This window comes from Lethenteron reissneri, chromosome 26 (genome assembly GCF_015708825.2).
Source record: "Lethenteron reissneri isolate LAM-NWPU_2019-01 chromosome 26, ASM1570882v1, whole genome shotgun sequence".
In the NCBI taxonomy this organism is placed as follows: Eukaryota; Metazoa; Chordata; class Hyperoartia; order Petromyzontiformes; family Petromyzontidae; genus Lethenteron; species Lethenteron reissneri.
In genome coordinates, this window is record NC_083804.1 from 18825271 (window position 1) to 18845076 (window position 19806).

The 19806-nt window shown below is 43.1% G+C and overlaps 1 protein-coding gene across 4 annotated transcripts in view; it reads left to right on the forward strand.

The window, feature by feature from the left end:
* The window catches only part of LOC133347780 (serine/threonine-protein kinase Nek1-like), a 34306-nt gene continuing 14500 nt past the window's right edge, over nt 1-19806 (forward strand). For 3 of the 4 annotated variants that reach the window (XM_061560383.1, XM_061560386.1, XM_061560385.1), the window contains exons 1-22: nt 1-305; nt 629-664; nt 1744-1871; nt 3126-3222; nt 4950-5047; nt 5229-5312; nt 6317-6384; nt 6784-6870; nt 8399-8453; nt 8786-8977; nt 9377-9482; nt 9970-10082; nt 10226-10285; nt 10769-10813; nt 11239-11334; nt 12734-12816; nt 13334-13409; nt 14515-14571; nt 15666-15737; nt 17703-17786; nt 18496-18591; nt 19533-19694. In XM_061560383.1, coding sequence (XP_061416367.1) covers nt 1755-1871; nt 3126-3222; nt 4950-5047; nt 5229-5312; nt 6317-6384; nt 6784-6870; nt 8399-8453; nt 8786-8977; nt 9377-9482; nt 9970-10082; nt 10226-10285; nt 10769-10813; nt 11239-11334; nt 12734-12816; nt 13334-13409; nt 14515-14571; nt 15666-15737; nt 17703-17786; nt 18496-18591; nt 19533-19694 — 1848 coding nt within the window. In that variant the 5' untranslated portion in view covers nt 1-305; nt 629-664; nt 1744-1754. The remainder of the gene's footprint in view (nt 306-628; nt 665-1743; nt 1872-3125; nt 3223-4949; nt 5048-5228; nt 5313-6316; nt 6385-6783; nt 6871-8398; nt 8454-8785; nt 8978-9376; nt 9483-9969; nt 10083-10225; nt 10286-10768; nt 10814-11238; nt 11335-12733; nt 12817-13333; nt 13410-14514; nt 14572-15665; nt 15738-17702; nt 17787-18495; nt 18592-19532; nt 19695-19806) is intronic. The other variant, XM_061560384.1, reaches the window with a different exon arrangement.

The window sequence follows — 19806 nt, forward strand, 5'->3', positions numbered from 1 at the left end:
TCCCGCGGCCTTGGTAACGACGCGAGCCGAGTGGGAGACGCCGATTCAGCTGCAGGCGAAGCGGCGACAATTTAACAACAACAGCGACACTTAAACAACAACAATAACAACGACACTTAAACAACAACAACAACCAGCAACCACTCGCGAAGTTGTAAAGCTTCACGCCGCCTCTGGATGCTGTCGAAACTCGCCCACATCATCCTGTGCCTCAGTGTTGCATTCAGTTCAATTAGACACCGCCCGGCTGCCTAAGTCCAAATTATATCGTTCAAGGCAATTATATTAATACAAGAATACGTAAGGTATGTTCATGGTCAGAGTTATTAACCTCACACGTGGCTGAATATGTTGAATTGAATTCCCTGTCGTGTATAAACACTGTACTGTACATTACTTTATTCTACTGTACATATCGGTGCGTTAAAGGCTGTACGGTAATGTAAATGTATCACCACTTCAAGATCTCAACGCGTTTTCCCGCGAGTTAAAACTATCCATTGCATTGTTGTACAAAATTGTAGGTCCCGCGTGGACGTGATGTATTGAACAGGACGCACAGTAGATTGTTTAATGGTTCACGCAGTACCACATGGGCCGTGTTTAACTTTGTGCGAGTTGTAAACAGGTGAAGACACGGATATTATCTCGTCGCTTGAACCAGGTGAGATGTTGTTCAACTTTCCACATCGTGTTCTGTGATAACACTTTACAAAAAAAGTATCACCACGTTTTCAGTTGTCCTCTTTATTTAACCAAGTGAGAATATCGTAATTTACTCAATATAATGAGTAAGTTAAGGCTTTTAAAAGCAGGTGAGAGCCTGCTAACGTCTCGTTTTCCATCATGCCCTTTAACCAGGTAATATTGAAAAGTTTATTAGTAACACCAATGGAGACTAGGCTCTAAGAAAAGCTGTCTCGGGTGTGGACCAATCAACTTCAAGGACAGTGCATATCATCATCAGAGTTGTGTCTTTTTGTTTGCATTTTGACTGCTTGTGTTGTGGTTATTGCAAACATGATCCCTTGTATAAAGGTGTCAGTTTTGGTGCCAGATAAAAGGGTAAAACCATATTACTATATCTTGCTACTGGTAAAGGAGGTCTCACAGGATTTAAAAGTTTGTTCACCAAAGCCTTTATTTAGACAAGTAATAGTCCATGTAGAATTATATTTAGAGTTTCATTCTCATCTAATCAGGTAACATTGATGAGATATCTATCTTTGTCGTTTCATCTTTCCTCTCCGCATCCATGTATTTTCGTCTGCCCTTGCCTTCCTATGTTATATCACTTATGTCTTTGTCTCCACAATGTCCTCACCTTCCAGTATATTCATTACCTAATCACCTTACTTCCTCACATCTCTAGTATAAATTCTGCTCTCTTCAGGAAAACCTCGTTGAGGCTCAACACTTTCAGGAGGGTCCTCCATTGATATGTTTGACCATATCCATTAATGTTTGGCACATAGCAAGAAACCATAATTGCTGAAGAATACCCATGCATTGTCGAGGACCGCACTTAAAACTCTGCACAGATTTAAGATTCCTTTGCTGTACTGCCATCTCCTGCCCACCTCGCAGCCAAACCTTACAACACCCGGTCTTTTTAGGCAGTCTCCAGTACTAACCAAGCTTAAGCTTGTTTAGTTTCTAGGCACGTTCAGGACGATTTGGTTGTATTGCAATCCCCACAATATTCTCGTCTCTCCGTGTTATTCTGTCCCCTCTGTCCACAAGTGTGTCGAGCCATGGAGCGCTACACGATGGTGTCTCAGATTGGCGAGGGTTCGTTTGGTAAGGCCATGCTCGTAAAATCCAAGGCTGATGGACATCTCTACGTCATCAAAGAGATCAACATCTCCAGGGTACAGTGCTCCAGTTCACACAAAAATCACGCCTAATCGGGGCTTCAAAAATCCTTACCCTTATGCCCCACAGTTCAGCTGAATTATCTTTAACCAACCTTACCCACCAATTAGCACGGTTGGCTACATATGGTGTGAAAGATGTTCAAAATCCATAATAGATGTCTTTTTGGGTTAGATCGAGTAAATATAAATGTGTTGTTAAACCCGCCACCACCCGACAGCCAAATTAGTAAGGTTTGTCACGTAAACAAAACATGCCAATTCGTTACTGGTACAGCACTCCAGTGTGTTGGAGAGTAAACCCACAACATCTACGATTTGAGTACGACAGCCAGATTTGTGGAGAAATCCTGTTTCGTTCTTAAATAGAGGGATAAATTTGATGTCTTTACTTGTGAGGCAATCATTATGGATAATATTGGTCGCGAAAGCCTACGTGCTAAACTGATGTTCAAAATATATGCTACTCCATTGAGACTCCTGGATCAACATGACAAAAGAACAAAGTTTACATCACAGGCGGGACACTATCACATCTGTGCCAGGTTATAATCTTAAATGCACTTAAGTTGCTCTCACAAACCAATGCGTACATTTTAAACAATATAAAAATTTCAAACTATGAACAAAAGCACAAAAAGAGAGATACGTATTTAAAGCACTTAAAACACATCTCTAGTTCGATTGCACACACAGCTATAGATTTTTTTAATGCTTTGAAAAAATAAATTCCATTGCGGTATCTCACGAAGTTTAGGTGGAGGTTTGGATCTTGGACACCCGCGAATTGAGAGTTATTGCAAACTGTGGGGAAGCCGCATATTTTAAGATTAGTGTATGGTGCATTTTTGGAGTTTCACTGTATACAGTACTTTTCTTTTGTATAGAATTCGGTGAATCTCTGCACTTGTGCGCTTCAGTCTCCTATTAGTGCTCTCTCGTGAACATCAGCCTTCCACCTCTGTTTAATGGTAAAGTGACACATTGAACTGTACAGTAGTGATATTCTAAAGTGTTATTAAAGTGTGATTATTAAATTGTAAATATTTCGTCAATTAGTATTAAGTGTTCATTAAATATATTAGATGTTAATTACATGTAAATGTTTTTAAAATGTAATTTTGCCAAATTATTTAATTATGTGCAGTATGCCAGACATCCTTCATTATTAGAATGGCTCGTCCCTCAATTGTTTTGGTTTCGAGATGTTTTACAGATTAAGCACATTCACTTACTTGTGTTTGTCAACAGATGTCACCAAAGGAGCGAGATGAAGCCAGGAAGGAAGTTTGTGTTTTGGCCAACATGAGACATCCCAATATCGTGTCCTACAAGGAGTCTTTTGAGGGTACAGCCCAATCTACTCACTAACCTGTCTATTCTCCATCCGGTTATATGACCTGTGAATGTGTATTCTCGTGTGTGTCTGTTTATTATATTATGAAAACCATAAACAAATGCTCCTCTCCCTCAACTCTCCATGAGTGATGGGGCAGTTGTGGAGAGAGTGGATACGTTTTTGTACTTGTGCAGTGTGCTTATGGCGAGCTCTGGTTTGGCAGCCGAGGTCTCAAGCCGAATCAGTTGAGTGGCATCTTTTCATTGGCTGCGTAACGCTGTGTGGAAGCTCTGGGTCTTCTCGACCACAGTTATGCCCTCCCTTCTCTATGCTTGCGAAACGTGGAGCCCTCTAAAGGAACATCTGAGCCAGTTTGAAACATTCAGCCAGGCCTACTTATGATCCATCCTGGGTTTAACCAAACTGGATTGTGTTAGGAGTTCACAGATCCATGAAAGATCTGGACACAGTCCCATCAATGAGCTTCAACAAGCAAGGCTGCACTGGCTGGAACATGTAGCCCACATGCCCAGTCACTGCTTGCCCACGCAGTTTCTGTTCGGCCGAATAGATGGGGCTAAACTGACCCGGCACGGGCTAGACAAGAGATGGACTGATGTGGTACAGAAGTATATGGAGTTGCTTGGACTTGCCAATGATACCAGTAATCTTTTTGGTTCTTTCGGTAAAGTCATGTAGAAGGGAAGTAATTAAATAATAAAAATAAAACATAATAAAATAATATAATAAAATATAATAAAATAATTCTCCAGCAATGTCAAGATCGGCCTCTGTGGAGGAGGTTCGTAAAGGATGTTTCTGGAGAGTTGGAAGCAGTCACCCTCCAGCAACAATGGAGGGCAGAGGAGCAACGCGCATAACAACGAGTGGAGTTCCGGTTGGCACAGTGAGGAGCACAGTTGGTGCATCTGCCATTCATGTCAGTCAGTCAACCCATGGCACCTGGATCTGTTCTGTGACCTCCTGCCAGCAGGCCTTCGACACTTCACGTGGCCTCAAAGTGCACCTGGCATCGCACAAGCACCGTGGTGACGTCACAGCGGTTGTTGATGTTTGTTATATATATGTATGTGCTATGGATTTTCCCTAAACATATGCAGTCACAGTCATACAGAGAGTATGGCTTAAAGCATGGGTTTGCATAACCAAGACAATGATCTATATTTGTCTTTGGGTTCGAACATAAACTAGTTTTATGCCACAATTTATATCAATAACCCTCCACCACCCAACAATATTGCCGTGGTACAAAATATTGTTTATACATTCTGATGTATTGAGCAAATTCTGACCTATAGAACTCACCAGTGGCTTAAGACTTTTCATGACTGAATTAAATATCAACATACAAAGTTTGATTCAAACTGCTTTGAGTTTCATCAGATAGCTCAGAAATCAAGTGCACTCAATTTGAAGAGACAAATATACGAATGAGACATTTTGAACTCATTTATTTGTTACTTTTATCATCCACAACGATGCAAACCATTATTTTGTGTTGTGTACAAAAATGGAGAAAAAAGATTAGGCAATGTTTTTCGCTCTGCATAGAGCAAAGAAAATGTTCGGTGTGTTGAGCCACAAACTTTGTGTGAACTGAGAGGAATATACCTAATATTTATGGCTGTCAGTGCTGTCAAGCCATACTAAAATGGTGTATGTGTCTTTGTGTATATAGTGTGTATGCAGATTCGTTTTTGTGTATGTGTTTCCAGAACGGGGCAATCTATACATCGTAATGGATTATTGCGAAGGGGGGGATCTCTTCAAGAGGATCAATGCTCAAAAGGGTGTCCTGTTTTCTGAGGATCAGGTCTGCATGCTGATAACACTCATGACCAAGCTTTAACATTCTTTTTGATCAGTGTCTGAGCCGTCCTCATCACCTGACGAATCATTCTCTACAGTTTATAATTCTCTGATTCATGTGTTGTGTTTAATCTCTAATTGTGTCCTGTGTTTGTACTGTGATGTACATGTGTCATGTTTCACAGATCCTGGACTGGCTAGTGCAGCTGTGTCTGGCTCTTAAACATGTTCACGACCGCAAGATTCTGCATCGCGATATTAAGTCACAGGTATCATGCCCTGTAAAAGTTTTGACATGTGAACAATTCTGCCTCAATGCCTCTAATAGTGGGATTATGCGATTGATACCCGTGGTTGTATATCTACCTCTATTTGTGGCCTAATCAGAAGTGATGAAATACTGTATTCATGAGTAAAAGCCAGATGTATCTTTTGTGTGGACTTTCTTCGAGCCAAGTTAGAAAATGTATTTTCTATACTCGCATACAAATTAATAAAATCAGGTTGTTAACTTAAAGTGCATTTTTTATATCAGGACTGTTGACTACACAATAAACCTTAATGCGATACATTTGGTATGGCATTTAATTTAGTCAAGTCCTGTTCATTAAGCAAGAACAAGCAAAGTGATCTATGTCCACATCGCAAAAGAGAGTGGCCTAATAGTCATAGTAAGACTTATCCTGTAAAGATGCTCTGTTAATGCTTTCTATCAAACACACAAAAAATGTTAATGCATTGGCTATCTCACTGTAATAGAGGCCACGGTCACTCTCGTAAATATTTTCCAAGATAATTATATTTTGAGAATAATGTGTCTATATGGGTCTTACCCACAAAACTAGAGATTGAGAGAAGCAGTACAGGAGATCTAGTCATTTAAATTGGTGGAAGTATAGTATGTAGGTGTAAAGTTCATGAGAATGATGACTGGTAGCAATAAAAGAGTGATAAGGAAGAGACTGACTCATGGTGAGTGATTAAAGTGATTTTGTCACCATAGGATAATCTACCAAACTACTTAGCATCGAATGGAATTGTCAGATAAAGTTGGATCGGAACTAGGAGCTCCCCTTGAGGTGTGACGATGTGATTCCAACTTCAGCCAAACTATTGCATTGTAGAGTAGTAGTGACTGTTCAGAGGTGAAGAATGCTTTGAGTTGGAATAGAAAAAAAGCTTCTTAGCCAAATTATGAATGTAACCATACACTGGCAGGTCAGATAAAATGGTTGTGCCATTTTATATGGGAGTCTGTTATGTTCCCAACCAGAACATTTTCCTGACCAAGGCTGGCGTTGTTCAACTCGGAGATTTTGGGATTGCCCGCGTCCTCAACAGGTGCCTGCTGGTTGCTAATATTGCCTCACTATATCGGTGGTTGTGTTGTAGTCTTTGAGGTTTTATTGCTGTTATATTTTTCTATTTTGTTAACTTTGTTTAAGATGATTTATATTTTGGTTGATAAAGTGATATAACATCATCATAAAACACATGAAGAGGAGAAGAGTGTTGCAGTTTAATGTTTGTAAATTCTCTGCTTACCTTGACTTTGGTGATAGAGGGAGTATTATTGCTAAGTGGTTTCTGTAGCTGATTTGGTTATATTTTGATTGGTTAAAATGTTGTGGAATCAAATTTGTTGATGTGTAGGTTTTATTGTGGCTATTTAAGTGGTGGTACACATTGTTGTGGAATATGTTTTTTTGTAGTTATAGTGGTTTGTTATTGTTCCTACAGTACAATGGAGCTGGCTCAGACCTGCATTGGCACCCCGTACTACCTATCCCCCGAGATATGTGAGAACAAACCCTATAACCACAAGAGGTGATAACAACAAGTGCAACAACACAACCTTCACCATCAACACTGCTATAAACTTCCATCAATAGTTTCACCTATGACACTACCTATGCCTTCATGCACTACCACCATAAACATGATTGTCTACAGCACCACCATTGACACCACCATCAATAATATCACTAATAATTCGCATCAATAACACTATGACCACCAGGAGTACGGTATAATGCACATGTGAGTACATAATATTTACTGATGTTATTATAATAAGTAATTTTATTTAAGAAATAATGTTTATCATCTGTGTAGCGCAGTGGTTCTTAACCTTTTTGGAGGTACCGAACCCCACCAGTTTCATATGCGCATTCCCCAAACCCTTATTAATTGGAAAAATAAAATATGATATTTTCAAATTCAAAACATAGGTACATGTTTTACTGGTGCACAATCATACGAGTCGGGTGTGTGTCTTAACCTCCGTCGAACCCCTGAGACTGACTCACAGAACCCCTGGGGTTCGATCGAACCCAGGTTAAGAACCACTGGTGTAGCGATATCGCCGGATACCACAATGTTGTGGGTGTAGTACCGGCCCTAGAGGGGCACGGTGTGCACTGAATGATAGCGCCGGAAGGCACCGCGCTTTAAGTGCAGTGCCGCCCCTACAGGACAGGGTGTGTGGGTGCCGACCGAAGGATAAGCTTGTGTGAGGCCATGGCACTCGGGTTGACCCGGGAGAACACGTGACCGGTTAAGTTGACAGAGGGGCCCCAAGAGGGGGCTAGGGGGTGGTCATGTGATTGGGATCCAGATCCTTCCCGAGGATTCTGGAAGGTGGACGTGGCCAAGGGCGGAGCCGGCCACACCGCAGAGACGATGAGCCGGGTCCCAAGAGAGGCCAGGGTTGTTGTTCATCCTGGAAGAAACCCTTCGTCTATGATCTCCGTTCAACAAGTCTCCAACACGTGGACCTGAGCCGAAATCGTTGGTCCCAGTCCATAGTAACAGTTACATAGTAACTAGTGTAGTTAACCGGGTGGTCACCACCTTAGGTTGTTATTCTGTTAAGGGGAAGTTACCCCGTGTGTTGGAACTGAGTATATGTGTTGCCTCCAAAGTCTACGCCTGCGACTCAGTTGAACCCATTACATCTGTATTATTAGCGTGATTACTGGTTCCCCAATGAAGCCCTCATTTATTACTAGTACTTAAGAAATAGCGCGGTCAGGAACGCATCCCCATATAGACAATGGTATAATTTTAGCGCGGATTGGATTAGAGGTCACTTCTCCAGGAACGCATCTCGAGCATTAAGCGAGGCTTGCCTGTATTTGTATAAACCTCTCTACAATAAACAGCACCATCATCACCACCAATATCAATAAGACCATCAGCACTACTCTAACCTTACAGATAATTTTTTACACATAATGACGAAGAGTGTTTTTTTATAGACATGTTTTTTAAATTTGGTACACCTAAGTATGTTCTGCTTGTTGGAAAGAAGCGATGGGTTACATATGTGTTTTTACGTGTGTGTGCTTTTCAGTGATATGTGGGCACTGGGCTGTGTCCTCTATGAGATGTGCACCCTGAGACACGCAGTAAGTATCATAAACTACTAAGACTTGAATATGCCTCTGATTAGCACAGTTGACTACGTACGGTGCGAAAAAAGTTCAACATACATGTGCATGGAATTTGGCTATTGGGGGTGAATGAAATGGATCAAAAAAGCAGCTTAACCATGAATGTGGACGGGCAACGTTTAGATGCACGAATAATACCACATATACCTCAGTGGCTGGTTGCACAAAACACCTTAACAGATTATTATCTTAACACATACTGTGTTGTATAAAAACCCAAATTAGAAGTGTTAACTTAAGGTGTTTCATACAACCTGCCACTGACCTTTGGCTCATGACCCGTTTAGTTTGAGGCAGGGAACATGAAAAACCTGGTGCTGAAGATCATCCGCGGCTCATTCCCGCCCGTGTCGGCGCACTACTCATCCGAGCTGCGCTCAACGCTGTCGGGGCTGCTCCGGCGTGACCCCCGCGCCCGACCACCCGTTGCTGTATTGCTCTCGCGGCCCCTGCTTATGGCGAGGGCACAAAGACTGATGGTCAGTGAGCAGTTGCGCATTTAGGGAAACTCACAGTATGCAGGTGTTCTTGAGATGTTTTGTTACGTTATGTGGGTGCTTCTTTGTGTACTTTTTCATGTTTTCTTGTCCATTCCCCCACCACCCCCCCCCCTTCTCAAAAGCAAGGCCACCCGTCTTATGTGGCCAAGTTTATTTTGCAATGAAGACCACTATACTTTAGTTAAGCTACAAAGAACATTTCCTATGATAATTTCTTGAACATTTCACGTGAAAAAGCACTTAACATGATCAACTAGTTTATTTATCTATTTGTAATCAAGTGTGAGTGTATGTCAGTAAAAAATATATAAATGCACACAAACTCTTGCGCTGGTGTGTGTTGGTACAGATTCGCCATTAATTTTTCTTTTGCTTTAGGAGCAGGAGGCATCGAGTGCGGGCTACCCCATTACGACTCGTGCTAGCCCAGTTGGTCCACCGGCTCCTGCTGGTGCTGCTGCTGCAGGCCCCTCTCACCCTCAAGGTTCTACTTCCCCTCTCCCCTCAACAAGTGCCTGTGAAGTGTGTAGTCATGAAATAAGCCATCGAGAGAGAGAGTAAATGAAAGCTCAGAAATTAATCCGGGAATGAGTTATTGACTGCTTCTAAGATGTAGTGTTGGTGTAATAAAGTTGTCCTTCGCAAGTGAATGAGTTAATGAATGAGTGTGTATACACGAGACATGAGACAAGTGAGTGAGAGTGCATTGGTGGGTGAACAGGTGAATAATCGGTGAAGTAAATATGTGACTTTGTGTTGGTAGGTGTGTGGATGAAACTGAATTGATGGGTGGGTTTGTAAATAAATTAGATCGTGGGTGAGTAATTTTGTAATTGATTATGAGAGTGTAACTGTGAGTGAGTGTGAGTTGGTGTTTGAGCGAATTAGTGGGTGATTTGATGGGGGAACAAGTAGTTAAGTGAGTTCATGAGCATGTGGTTTGGTGAGTGAGTGATTGTTGCTTTGTGCAGGTGTGAAGCGAGCTGCCCCTGCCATGGGCTGTGGGAATCAAAAGGTGACTCGTCCTGCAGCCAAATATGGGATTCCCCTCAGCAACCACTACCCTCGGCCAGCAAGCACACCCGTGAGCCTATGACTTCACAAACTTCACAATTATTATGAAAATATAACCAGCAGCATAAACTACAATTGCATCAGATAACTTCACCATCAACATCCTTTGTGTTCATGTTCACTATGCTGGTGTTTCCACATATGTTCTCCTAGGAAAATGTCAAACGGAGACAGCGGGATCAGGAGAAAGAGAGCAACAGGAAGGAACATCAGGTGTGATTGCACACAGTACAACTTCCACACCTCTTATTGGTGGCTTCCATGGGCAACAACTCATTACTACGTCACAATGGACAGTAATTATCAGGCCAATGACATAAACACTACACGGTTGATCAACAAGGAGCTATTCCTAGGAAAACATCCCTGTCACACTCTTAGATGTGCATTGAATTGGTCTTGACTCCTGACCATGTAATTTTACCAGGGCCTGCACACCACAGTGAACAAACGTCCTCAGTCATTGTGATCTGTCAGTCAGGGACCACAAAAGTGCAAAATTCAACTTAAAAGCCCTGGCCACTTGGTAGAGCTGTGGTTCCTTGGCCAGGGCAATAATGCAGACATACGTTTGGTTAAAATGTCTTACGACCTTGCTGCAGCAGATGGACAGCTAATATGACCACTGCTTGAACCCATATACACATCTTGTCATAAGGGAACCCATATGTGATAGACATTTTGTAACTTTCACAGAATCTATTGAAGCAGGAGAATGCACGCAGACTACAGAAACAGCAGGTGAGTGGGGGGGAGGGGTTTGCGGAGTGGGGGGTGGTGTGCGCACTCGCGTGGTGTGTATGGTGCATGTGGTGGGAGGAGGTATGAGGGCGGATGATATGTATGTATGCATGGTGTTCAGTGCATGTGTGTGTACAGATAATTGCGTCATGAATCAAATAAATTACGTTGCATCCTGTACTGCAGTGTGAGTTAGAATGGTTGTTGCATAACGCATGATGTGTACGCATGATTATGGTGTTGGATGCGTCAATGACAAGTTTTCTGTTCAGGGTGTTTATGCATGCTATGTGTGATATTCACAGTGTTTTGCACGTGCATATTTAGCATGTGTGATGTTTCACGTGATGGGAGTAGTATGCGAGGTATGAGAACACTGCCGTATGTTTAATGCACATGGCGTGCATGCGTGCGTGCGCCTGCAGGAGCTGTACATGCAGCATGCACGCCAGCAGGGCTGGAGGCGAGTGCTGGCACCCCCTCAAGCTACCCCTATTGTGCCAGCGGCACAGGTAACAAAGGTAAGATTCTGCATCACAACTACCCATTATTCTCTAGTCATGACAGCGAATGATCATCCTATATGCTTCACACCCATCTGTACAGTTTTTGCATTACTTGACTGATCATGCATTTTTGACATTCCAGTCCGTTGGGGAAAATGTTGTTAGGGCACCTCCGATTAGCATGGTTGTGGAACTTCTTTCGCTCTGTACATAGCCAACCATGGTAATCGGAGGTGCCCTAACAGCATTTTGCCCAACGGATTGGAATGGCAAAACGGGGGTCTAGTATTTGTATTCGTTAAAACACTTTGTTCTGCAGTCTAAGGCTAAGTAGGTGAACTTTGTGAGTCTTCTTGGTTCTTTCGGTAAAGTCACGTAGAAGGGAAGTAATAAAATAATAAAAATAAAACATAATAAAATAATTCTCACGACGTTTCGGCCACAACGCAAGCAGCCGTCCTCAGGTGAAGAATGAAACACCACCAAGCTTGGAGCGTATATTTATGCTGGGTTGGAGGTGGGGAGTTGGGAAGAAGAGCGCCTTGACAAAATAATTTGCATATCAAGAGGAATTTAGCATATGGAAAATGCGTAGGAGGTGGGCCGGGGGATTTCAAATTAATATGCCCGTGCATTATGCAGGATTAGCAGCATCAAAGGGAGGGGGAAGGGGAGTAGCATAATATTAATTTGAAACCCCCCCGCCAACCTCCTACGCATTTTCCATATGCCAAATTCCTCTTGATATGCAAATTATTTTGTCTAGGCGCTCTTCTTCCCACCTCCCCCCCCCCCTCCAACCCAGCATAAATATACGCTCCAAGCTTGGTGGTGTTTCATTCTTCTCCTGAGGACGGCTGCTTGCGTTGTGGCCGAAACGTCGTGAGAATTTTATTATGTTTTATTTTTATTATTTTATTACTTCCCTTCTACGTGACTTTACCGAAAAAACCAAGAAGATGAATCCCTGCAGTCACGAAAGCTTTAAATCGAAATCTTTGTGAGTGTTGTTATCTGTGGTGAGGTGGAAGAGTGGGGAGTGGTGATCCTTGTAACTACATTGGGTTTCTGGGTCTGTGGTGTGTGTGGTCTACATCAGCATTGAGGAGACAGAAGCTGATATAAAGGTCTTATCTCTGAACACAGATATACATTTTAAAAGGTATAACTTTAGTTAAATGGACTGATTTTGCAATATCAATTCGGCCAAAAATATGCTGTTCAAAGGTGTGTTGGCAGTAATGTATGCATTACCTATTAAGAGGACAAAGGTGGCTCTACATGAATAGTTCAATATATCAGGCCACATGACCCCCACACACATATGCCGTGCCAGCCTTAATAGTCGCTCACTGACAGTGAGTCCTAATCGTCTAAGGCTAAATGTGTGAACATTGTACATATGCATGTGCAGGTGTGTGTTGAACCGAGTGCTCATCAGCAAAAGGAACCAACACAAGTGGCTCAGAACAGAGAAGCCAAGAGCTCCTCTGACAGGTGCCTACAGTTCCAGTGAGCCTAATGTTGGAGCATTATAATTGTCCATGTTAATCCTCATGAGATTATCCACAGCTGGATTAGTGCCCTTGCCCTCATAATATCCTTGGTCTTCATTGGTGGTTGTTTGTGAGGTGCTTTTTTTATCAGCTCTTTGTGTTCAACTCTGTGCGCGCTACGGAAGACTGCATGTATACCACTGAGTTGGAGATATCACTTTGCAGGACTCCAACCCTCACTAACCTCCAACCTGCCCCATACCCCCTCTCCCGTCACATCACTGCAGAATCTATAATGTGACTTAAGACAGCTTAATAATTATTTTCAATGCCACAGCGGCCATTTTTTATTATTATTTTAAGTAATACTACGGGCCAGGTTAAAAACAGTGGGGAGACAATGGTGGCTAGGCATGTTGCTGCCTATTATACATCCTCGTCAACGACTCCAGCCTAAATAGCGGTTCATAGCACTTACCCCTGCAATCTGGGGGTTTTGCCTTTGTGTGTGAGTGTAGGGAGCGGCAGGTAAAAGAATTCCATCAGAGGAAAAGAGAAGCGGCTTTAAACAAGGCACGAGCACAAGGACGCCCCGTGAGATCTCCACTAACATCACGATCAGCAATGCCCACGTGATTAACGTGTCATCATTTCAGTTTGAATACTGTGAACATCACTAGTAACACCAACAGAAACAATGTCGTTATTGTGTGATATCTCCACTGTCAGTGTCAACAGAGTAGCATTGTCATCATCTCCACCAAATTCAGCAATGGACTGTGTATTAATGTTTGGATTGGCAGTACCTACAGCCATAAATTATAGGCATCTTACCGATTCACTTCTAAAAGTGGGAGGGGGCTCAACACCTCCCTTCCTCTGCACTATTGTGCATAACTTCGTCAATTTCCATTTGTTTTTCCATCATTTTCTTCATGAGTAATTATTTGAATATAATAATGATAATCTATGGACATTCGGCATGCATGGTGCCACAAATGGGCCCGCCATGGTGTGAATTTTCAGAAGTAATGCCATGCCAGACATTAGTACAGCACTGGTACTGATTCCAAGAACACAGGATGAGATGTTACTATCCTTTGTGCAAGCACTTCCAAGAGTTCATGAACAGTGAGCCTGGTGAAATTTGGGGAGCGCATCGTCAGTAGTGTACCTTTGGTTCCCAGGGTGTTTCGGCCTTTCACACTATACACCCTCCCCAAAGGCGGCCAGCGACAGGGTGATCAATCCTACGCTTGCGTCCCATTCCCAATTAGTCATAGGAGTTGCCTTGTTGATAGCTTGTTTGCTTTTTTGACTACTTGTGTTGTGGTTATTGCAAACATGATGCCTTTAATAAAGGTGTCAGTTTTGTACCAGTTTAAAAGGGTAAAACCTACTACTATATATTTTGCCACTGGTAAAAGAGATCTCATAATGTTAAGGCAAATACGTTTAAAGAGGTGACAGCAAGTTGCAAACAAGAATGTGTGGTCACTGGGACTCATTGGTCAGGTTCTAAGTGGATTACTACATCACAGGATCATGAGAGATGGCAATGGCTTTGGCCTTCATCCAGCAGTAAATTGATTATGACTGATGATGTCAGCATTTTTATATACGGGTCTTCAATATGTATGTTTGTGTGTACATATACTGGTAGCATTAATTAGTATCGTGTATGCCTCTGTATGTTTAGGTGTCATGTGTCCCAAAGAGTAACTCTCCAGTCGTGTGCCACAGCAGAGAAGAAGAGGTGCATGCAAACATGACCACACATGACCACAGACACGCAAAATATGATGTGTGTACACCAGTGGAGAAGAATGTTCAGCACGGGCCCTGGTACAAGGATTGAAATATGGGCCCCTATCCAATTTCCTCCTACCCATGGGCCCAGTGCAGCTGCACTGCCTGAACACTTGATAGCTACACTACTGGTGTACACATGGCACACTTGTACAAACAGTGGTATATGTAAACTGAAATAAATATACATCCACTCTACAGAATATACAGGCAGACCTCTCTTACTGCTCAAGATGCGTTCCTGGAGAAGTGAGCGCTAATGGAATCGGTGCTAAAAGGGAATATTATACCATTGTACATATGGGGATGCGTTCCCAACAGCGTTATTTCGTATGAGCAATATATGAGGGCTTCATTAGGGTATCGGCAATGGCGCTCATAATACACGAATGAAAAATGATTTATGATATGTACTGTACTCACGAGTGCATTGTACTGTACCTCTACAAAGCCAGTGATGGGAGATAAGCTTGGAGGACCTGTTGTGCTCCCAGTCCGGCTCATTCTCAGAGACGAGCTCCAGGACCTCCGTGATCTGCGTGGTGCCTTCGGTCTTAAGTTTTCTCATGAGCTTTCTTTTTTGGTAGAGCCTGAGGCTCTATCCTGGTCTCGTGAGTTCTCACCTGGCTAAATACTGTACTGTAATAACATTGAAGAAATTTTTTTTTTAAATCGTCGCTACGAATCGTGATAATCGAATCGTGGGGGGTGGGGTCTGTATGGCTCAGAGTTTGTGTCTACGCTCTTTTAGCTTTAGCGAATGGTGGGGGCAGGTATGATTACTCAGCCTGCGCTGCATGTTCTCACTCATAAACGCTTTTATATTTTCTTAATTTAATTTCATAACATTTTTGTCCAGGACACAGAGTCCTAAAACGAATCCGTGTTCTACGGGGTTGCACGGAGAGAGGCTGCCTATACAATAATACGTATGCACACACAATGTACGTGTAACTTGACAACACGCGTGTATGCTCACGATACACAAGCACTCACATGTAGTTGCTTGTGTCTATGTGTGTTGTATGTGCCTTTGCACAGGAGTATTTATTGCGTCTCAAAAATATCAGACTTCAAAACTTCAATGAGAGGCTCGCACTACAGAAACAGCAGGTGAGAGACCGGCATCTGGCTCCTCAGGTGTTTAGTATGTGCCTTGCTGGTGAGGTGTATATATAGTGATATTATACTATATATACTGCATACATGTGTGCATGTATGGGTGCGTGTGTATGGGCATGGTAGTGTAGTGATTATATATGGGTGTGTATGGAGAGCGGTAGTGTCGTGGTTAATGTGTGTATGTTTAACCTATTTCGCATCTTACGTAGCTAACCGTGCAAATTAGAGGTGGAGGAAAAGACAGCAAACTACACACAACAAGCAGTTTGAAAGAAATTCGTTTTCAATCTCGATTTAAAAGTGCATAGCTCCAGTGGCTTCCTATTTTCACAAGGAAGAACGTTTCAGATGGCCGCAGAAGCGCATCTGAAAGCGCACGATCCGGTAACCATCTTTGTTCGATGGTTAGCCAAAAGCTGCTGCATGGATGACCGGAGTTAATGTGGTAGTTTATGCTCCTTGATGAGATCAGCAAGGTATTGTAGTTCATTTGTAACAAGCACTTTGTGTGTAATCAGTGCGACCTTATCATATATTCGTTCGTCAACCGGAAGCCAATGCAGCTCGGTGAGCACTGGATGGACATGGGCGGATCTTGCAGTACCCATCACGACACATGACAGAGAATTGTGTACACGCTGCAGCTTGGTAATGTTTTTGCCAGATGTCCCGCTGAGTAGTGAGTTGCAATAATCGAGCCTTGTCGATACTATGCTACACGCCAGCATGTTGGCTATGCCAAAACTAAATAGTGGTTGAATGTGTCGTAGAGTTCTGATATTGCAGGATTTGACTACATTCTGCACGTGGTGATTAAATGAGACTGCTATGAACTCGGCAACCTGATCAATAACAGTGGTAAATATTTGAGTTGGTCCTGAGCACCCCCCCCCCCCCCCCCCACACCGCTAAGGTCAACTCGACTTTAAACGAGTACCTCAGGAGACAAAGGCAACTGTGTGTGGTTGTTGGCACGTGTCGTGATGGGTTTTGCAAGTTCCGACCATGTCCATCCGGTGCTCACTGAGCTGCATTGGCTTCCAGTTGCTGAACGAATACATTATAAGGTCGTGCTCGTGACACACAAAGTGCTTACCACAAATGAACCACAATATCTTGCTGATGTCATCACGGAGCATAAGCCATCACACAAACTCAAGTCATCCTTACAGCGGCTTTTAGCGAACCATCAAACAAAGATGGTCACCGTATCGCGTGCTTTCAGATGCGCTTCTACGACCGTCTGGAATGCTCTTCCTTCCGATATTAGGAAGCCACTGGAGCTAGACACTTTTAAATCTAAATTGAAAATTAATTTCTTTAGAACTGCTTTTTGTATTTATATTGTTGTCCTTCCCTCGCACCTCCGATCCTGCACGATTGACTTCATACGGTGCGAAAGAAGTTCAACAAACATACATACGTGTGTGCTTATGTCTATCCATAGAGTAGTGGTACTAATTCTAGATTTGAAGCTTTCGTGACTGCAATGATTCATATTCTTAGGTTTTTTCGGTAAAGTCACGTAGGTAAAAAACATTAAAAAGTAAAATAAAATAAAAATCACGACGTTTCGGAGGCAACACAAGCTTCCGTCTTCAGGTGGTACCGTCACAGCCACGACAGCTGTATCAAGTAAATGAGAGATTGCAGACGCTACCACTCCGTTTATATAATTGTTGGAGAAGGTGGTACTAGTTGACATACTGCTTGATGTTAGTCATATCTGAATTTTGTCGTCAACCTTCCCATGGACAAAAGCAAGAGGTAGCTAAAGGTGACTTGGTCACACGACCCGCTTGTGCTCTGTCAAGCCCAATACGTGTTTGTTAATCATACTTCCTACAGTTTACAATGATAAATGAAAGAACATTGTCATCTTTTACGTCCATATGTGTGTGTGCATGTACGTATTGGTGTGCATGTATCTGTTTTCTGTTTACGGATCTGCATTAGGTGGTTGCAAATACCATGGGGGTAGATCCAGCAGCTGTTCTGAACGAAGGAGAGTTAAGACAACGCAAGATCCAAGCACTGAAGGTATCAGTTTCTCCTATCCGAAGGCAACTTTTTAAAATATGTGTTTTGTAGATTTCTTAAACTATCTTTTCTACAATTGTTTGTGAAGTACTCATCACACTGTATTTCAGTGTGTGTGTATATGTGTGTGTGCGTGGCCTCAAGGTGCACATGGCCTGGCACAAGCGTCGTGGTGACATCACCGCCACTTAGTGGCGAATGGCGGTTGTTGTTGTGTGTGGCAAGCTGAATATCTGAGCCGGGTCTGGGTCTGCCCTAGTTAGACTCAGCCTCAATGAGTGCCAGGTGCAGTGTCCAAACGTCAGCACTGAGGAGACGAAGGTTATGTGGTGCTGGCCACGTCATTTCTACGAGCGCCATGCCAGCCTTATGAGGTGTTTGCTCACAGGAGTTTCCCCAACAATCTATTTTATCTTGGCTTTAATGGAATCTTAATTGTTGTATATGTCTGTGTGGAGAATAGCGTTGTAATTCGGACCCTGCGATACAAACCGAGCAAATTTGGTTTGATTCCTGACCATGGATAACATGGCTGGAAATAAATTTCTGATCCATTGTTGGGCCTCCTTTACGCACAGTCATTCGTGGACGAATGGTGCAGTGGGTTAACGAAAAGAGTCTGGTGTGCTGCTGACCATACAAATCTTGTGTGCCATGCCATCCTTCACACAGACTTTCACAAACGGGAGATGTGTGTGTTTGCGTGCAGGAGCAGGCAGATGCCCGAGCCGCACAGCTCAAAGAGCTCCTGGAGAGGAAGAGGCGGGAGGCATACGAGAGGGAGAAGCGCATGTGGGAGGAGCACGTACGCATGGCGGTGACACGCAGGGACACTTGCAGGGACGTGGGAGATGTGGTGACACGAGGATATGGGAACACAAAGATCCCCCGTATAGCCTTAACTGACTTTTGGGGCAAGTGCTGTTAGCGAGCATCTATGAAGGCTGGCACAGCACACGAATGGTTGGGTGGCCAGTACCACGCCCGGCTACCTTTGTCTCCCCAGTAGCGATATTAACCCACCTTGCGAGGTACTCATTTGAGGCTGAGTTGAACTAGCGGAGGCTCAGGACAAGTTCCAATAATTGTTAATGGTGTTGGCCATGAGCGGGAATCGAACTCAGGTCGCCGGGTTCGTAGTGAACCACTGCATTACCACTCCCCATGTGGGAACACATGCATACATTGACACACATGTGGTGATGCACAAACACTTGTGAGACACAGGTACAGGCAAATAAACATGTGGGTAGTTTGGTTTGTGTATGAGGAATGTAAATATTCACACCGGCAATTTGATGAATTGTCACAATCTAGGGTTACATCTCTTTTGTCTCATTTGTTTAGTTTCTTGTTTTTTTCCATAACTTCTTAATAAAACATGTTCATAAAGAGAGAACGATGCACATATCAATGATTTTATGCATTGTTACATTCCTCGCATGTGGTAAATATGAACATAATTTTTAATGATATTTGTTTTTTTTACCCTTCTATCTGGCAACAAAACTGCCAGATAGAAGGGTAAAAAAACCAATTATCATATTTTTACTGGCAAATGAGGTTCCCATAATGTAGATAATTTTTAATGTATAGAATAGCATGTTTTGTGTGTGGTATGTGATGTTTTTAGTGTAAGTGGTATGGTGCGTGTGGTGTGTGATGCAAGTAGTATAGTGGCATGGTGTGTGTGATATGTGTGTGATACTTGTGATACATGTATGGTATGGGTGCTGTGCCATGCAGCTCGTTGCCAAGGGGGTGAAGGCTGCCCCACGCCCCGCGTCTGCTTCCTCTGTGCTGGGCCTCCCCCACGATGCAGGAGGCCCCATGCCTCCAGACGAGACCCCCACAGTCCCTTCTCATCCCTCCACATCCCTGACTGCAGCATTCGGAGCAATTGGAGTGGTGAGACTTCATTGTCTTTACAAATGTGTGTGACTGTGGGGAATGGTAGTGAAGCGGTTAGTGTGCTGCGCTACAAACACAGTGACCCGAATTCTATTCCCGCCCATGGCCA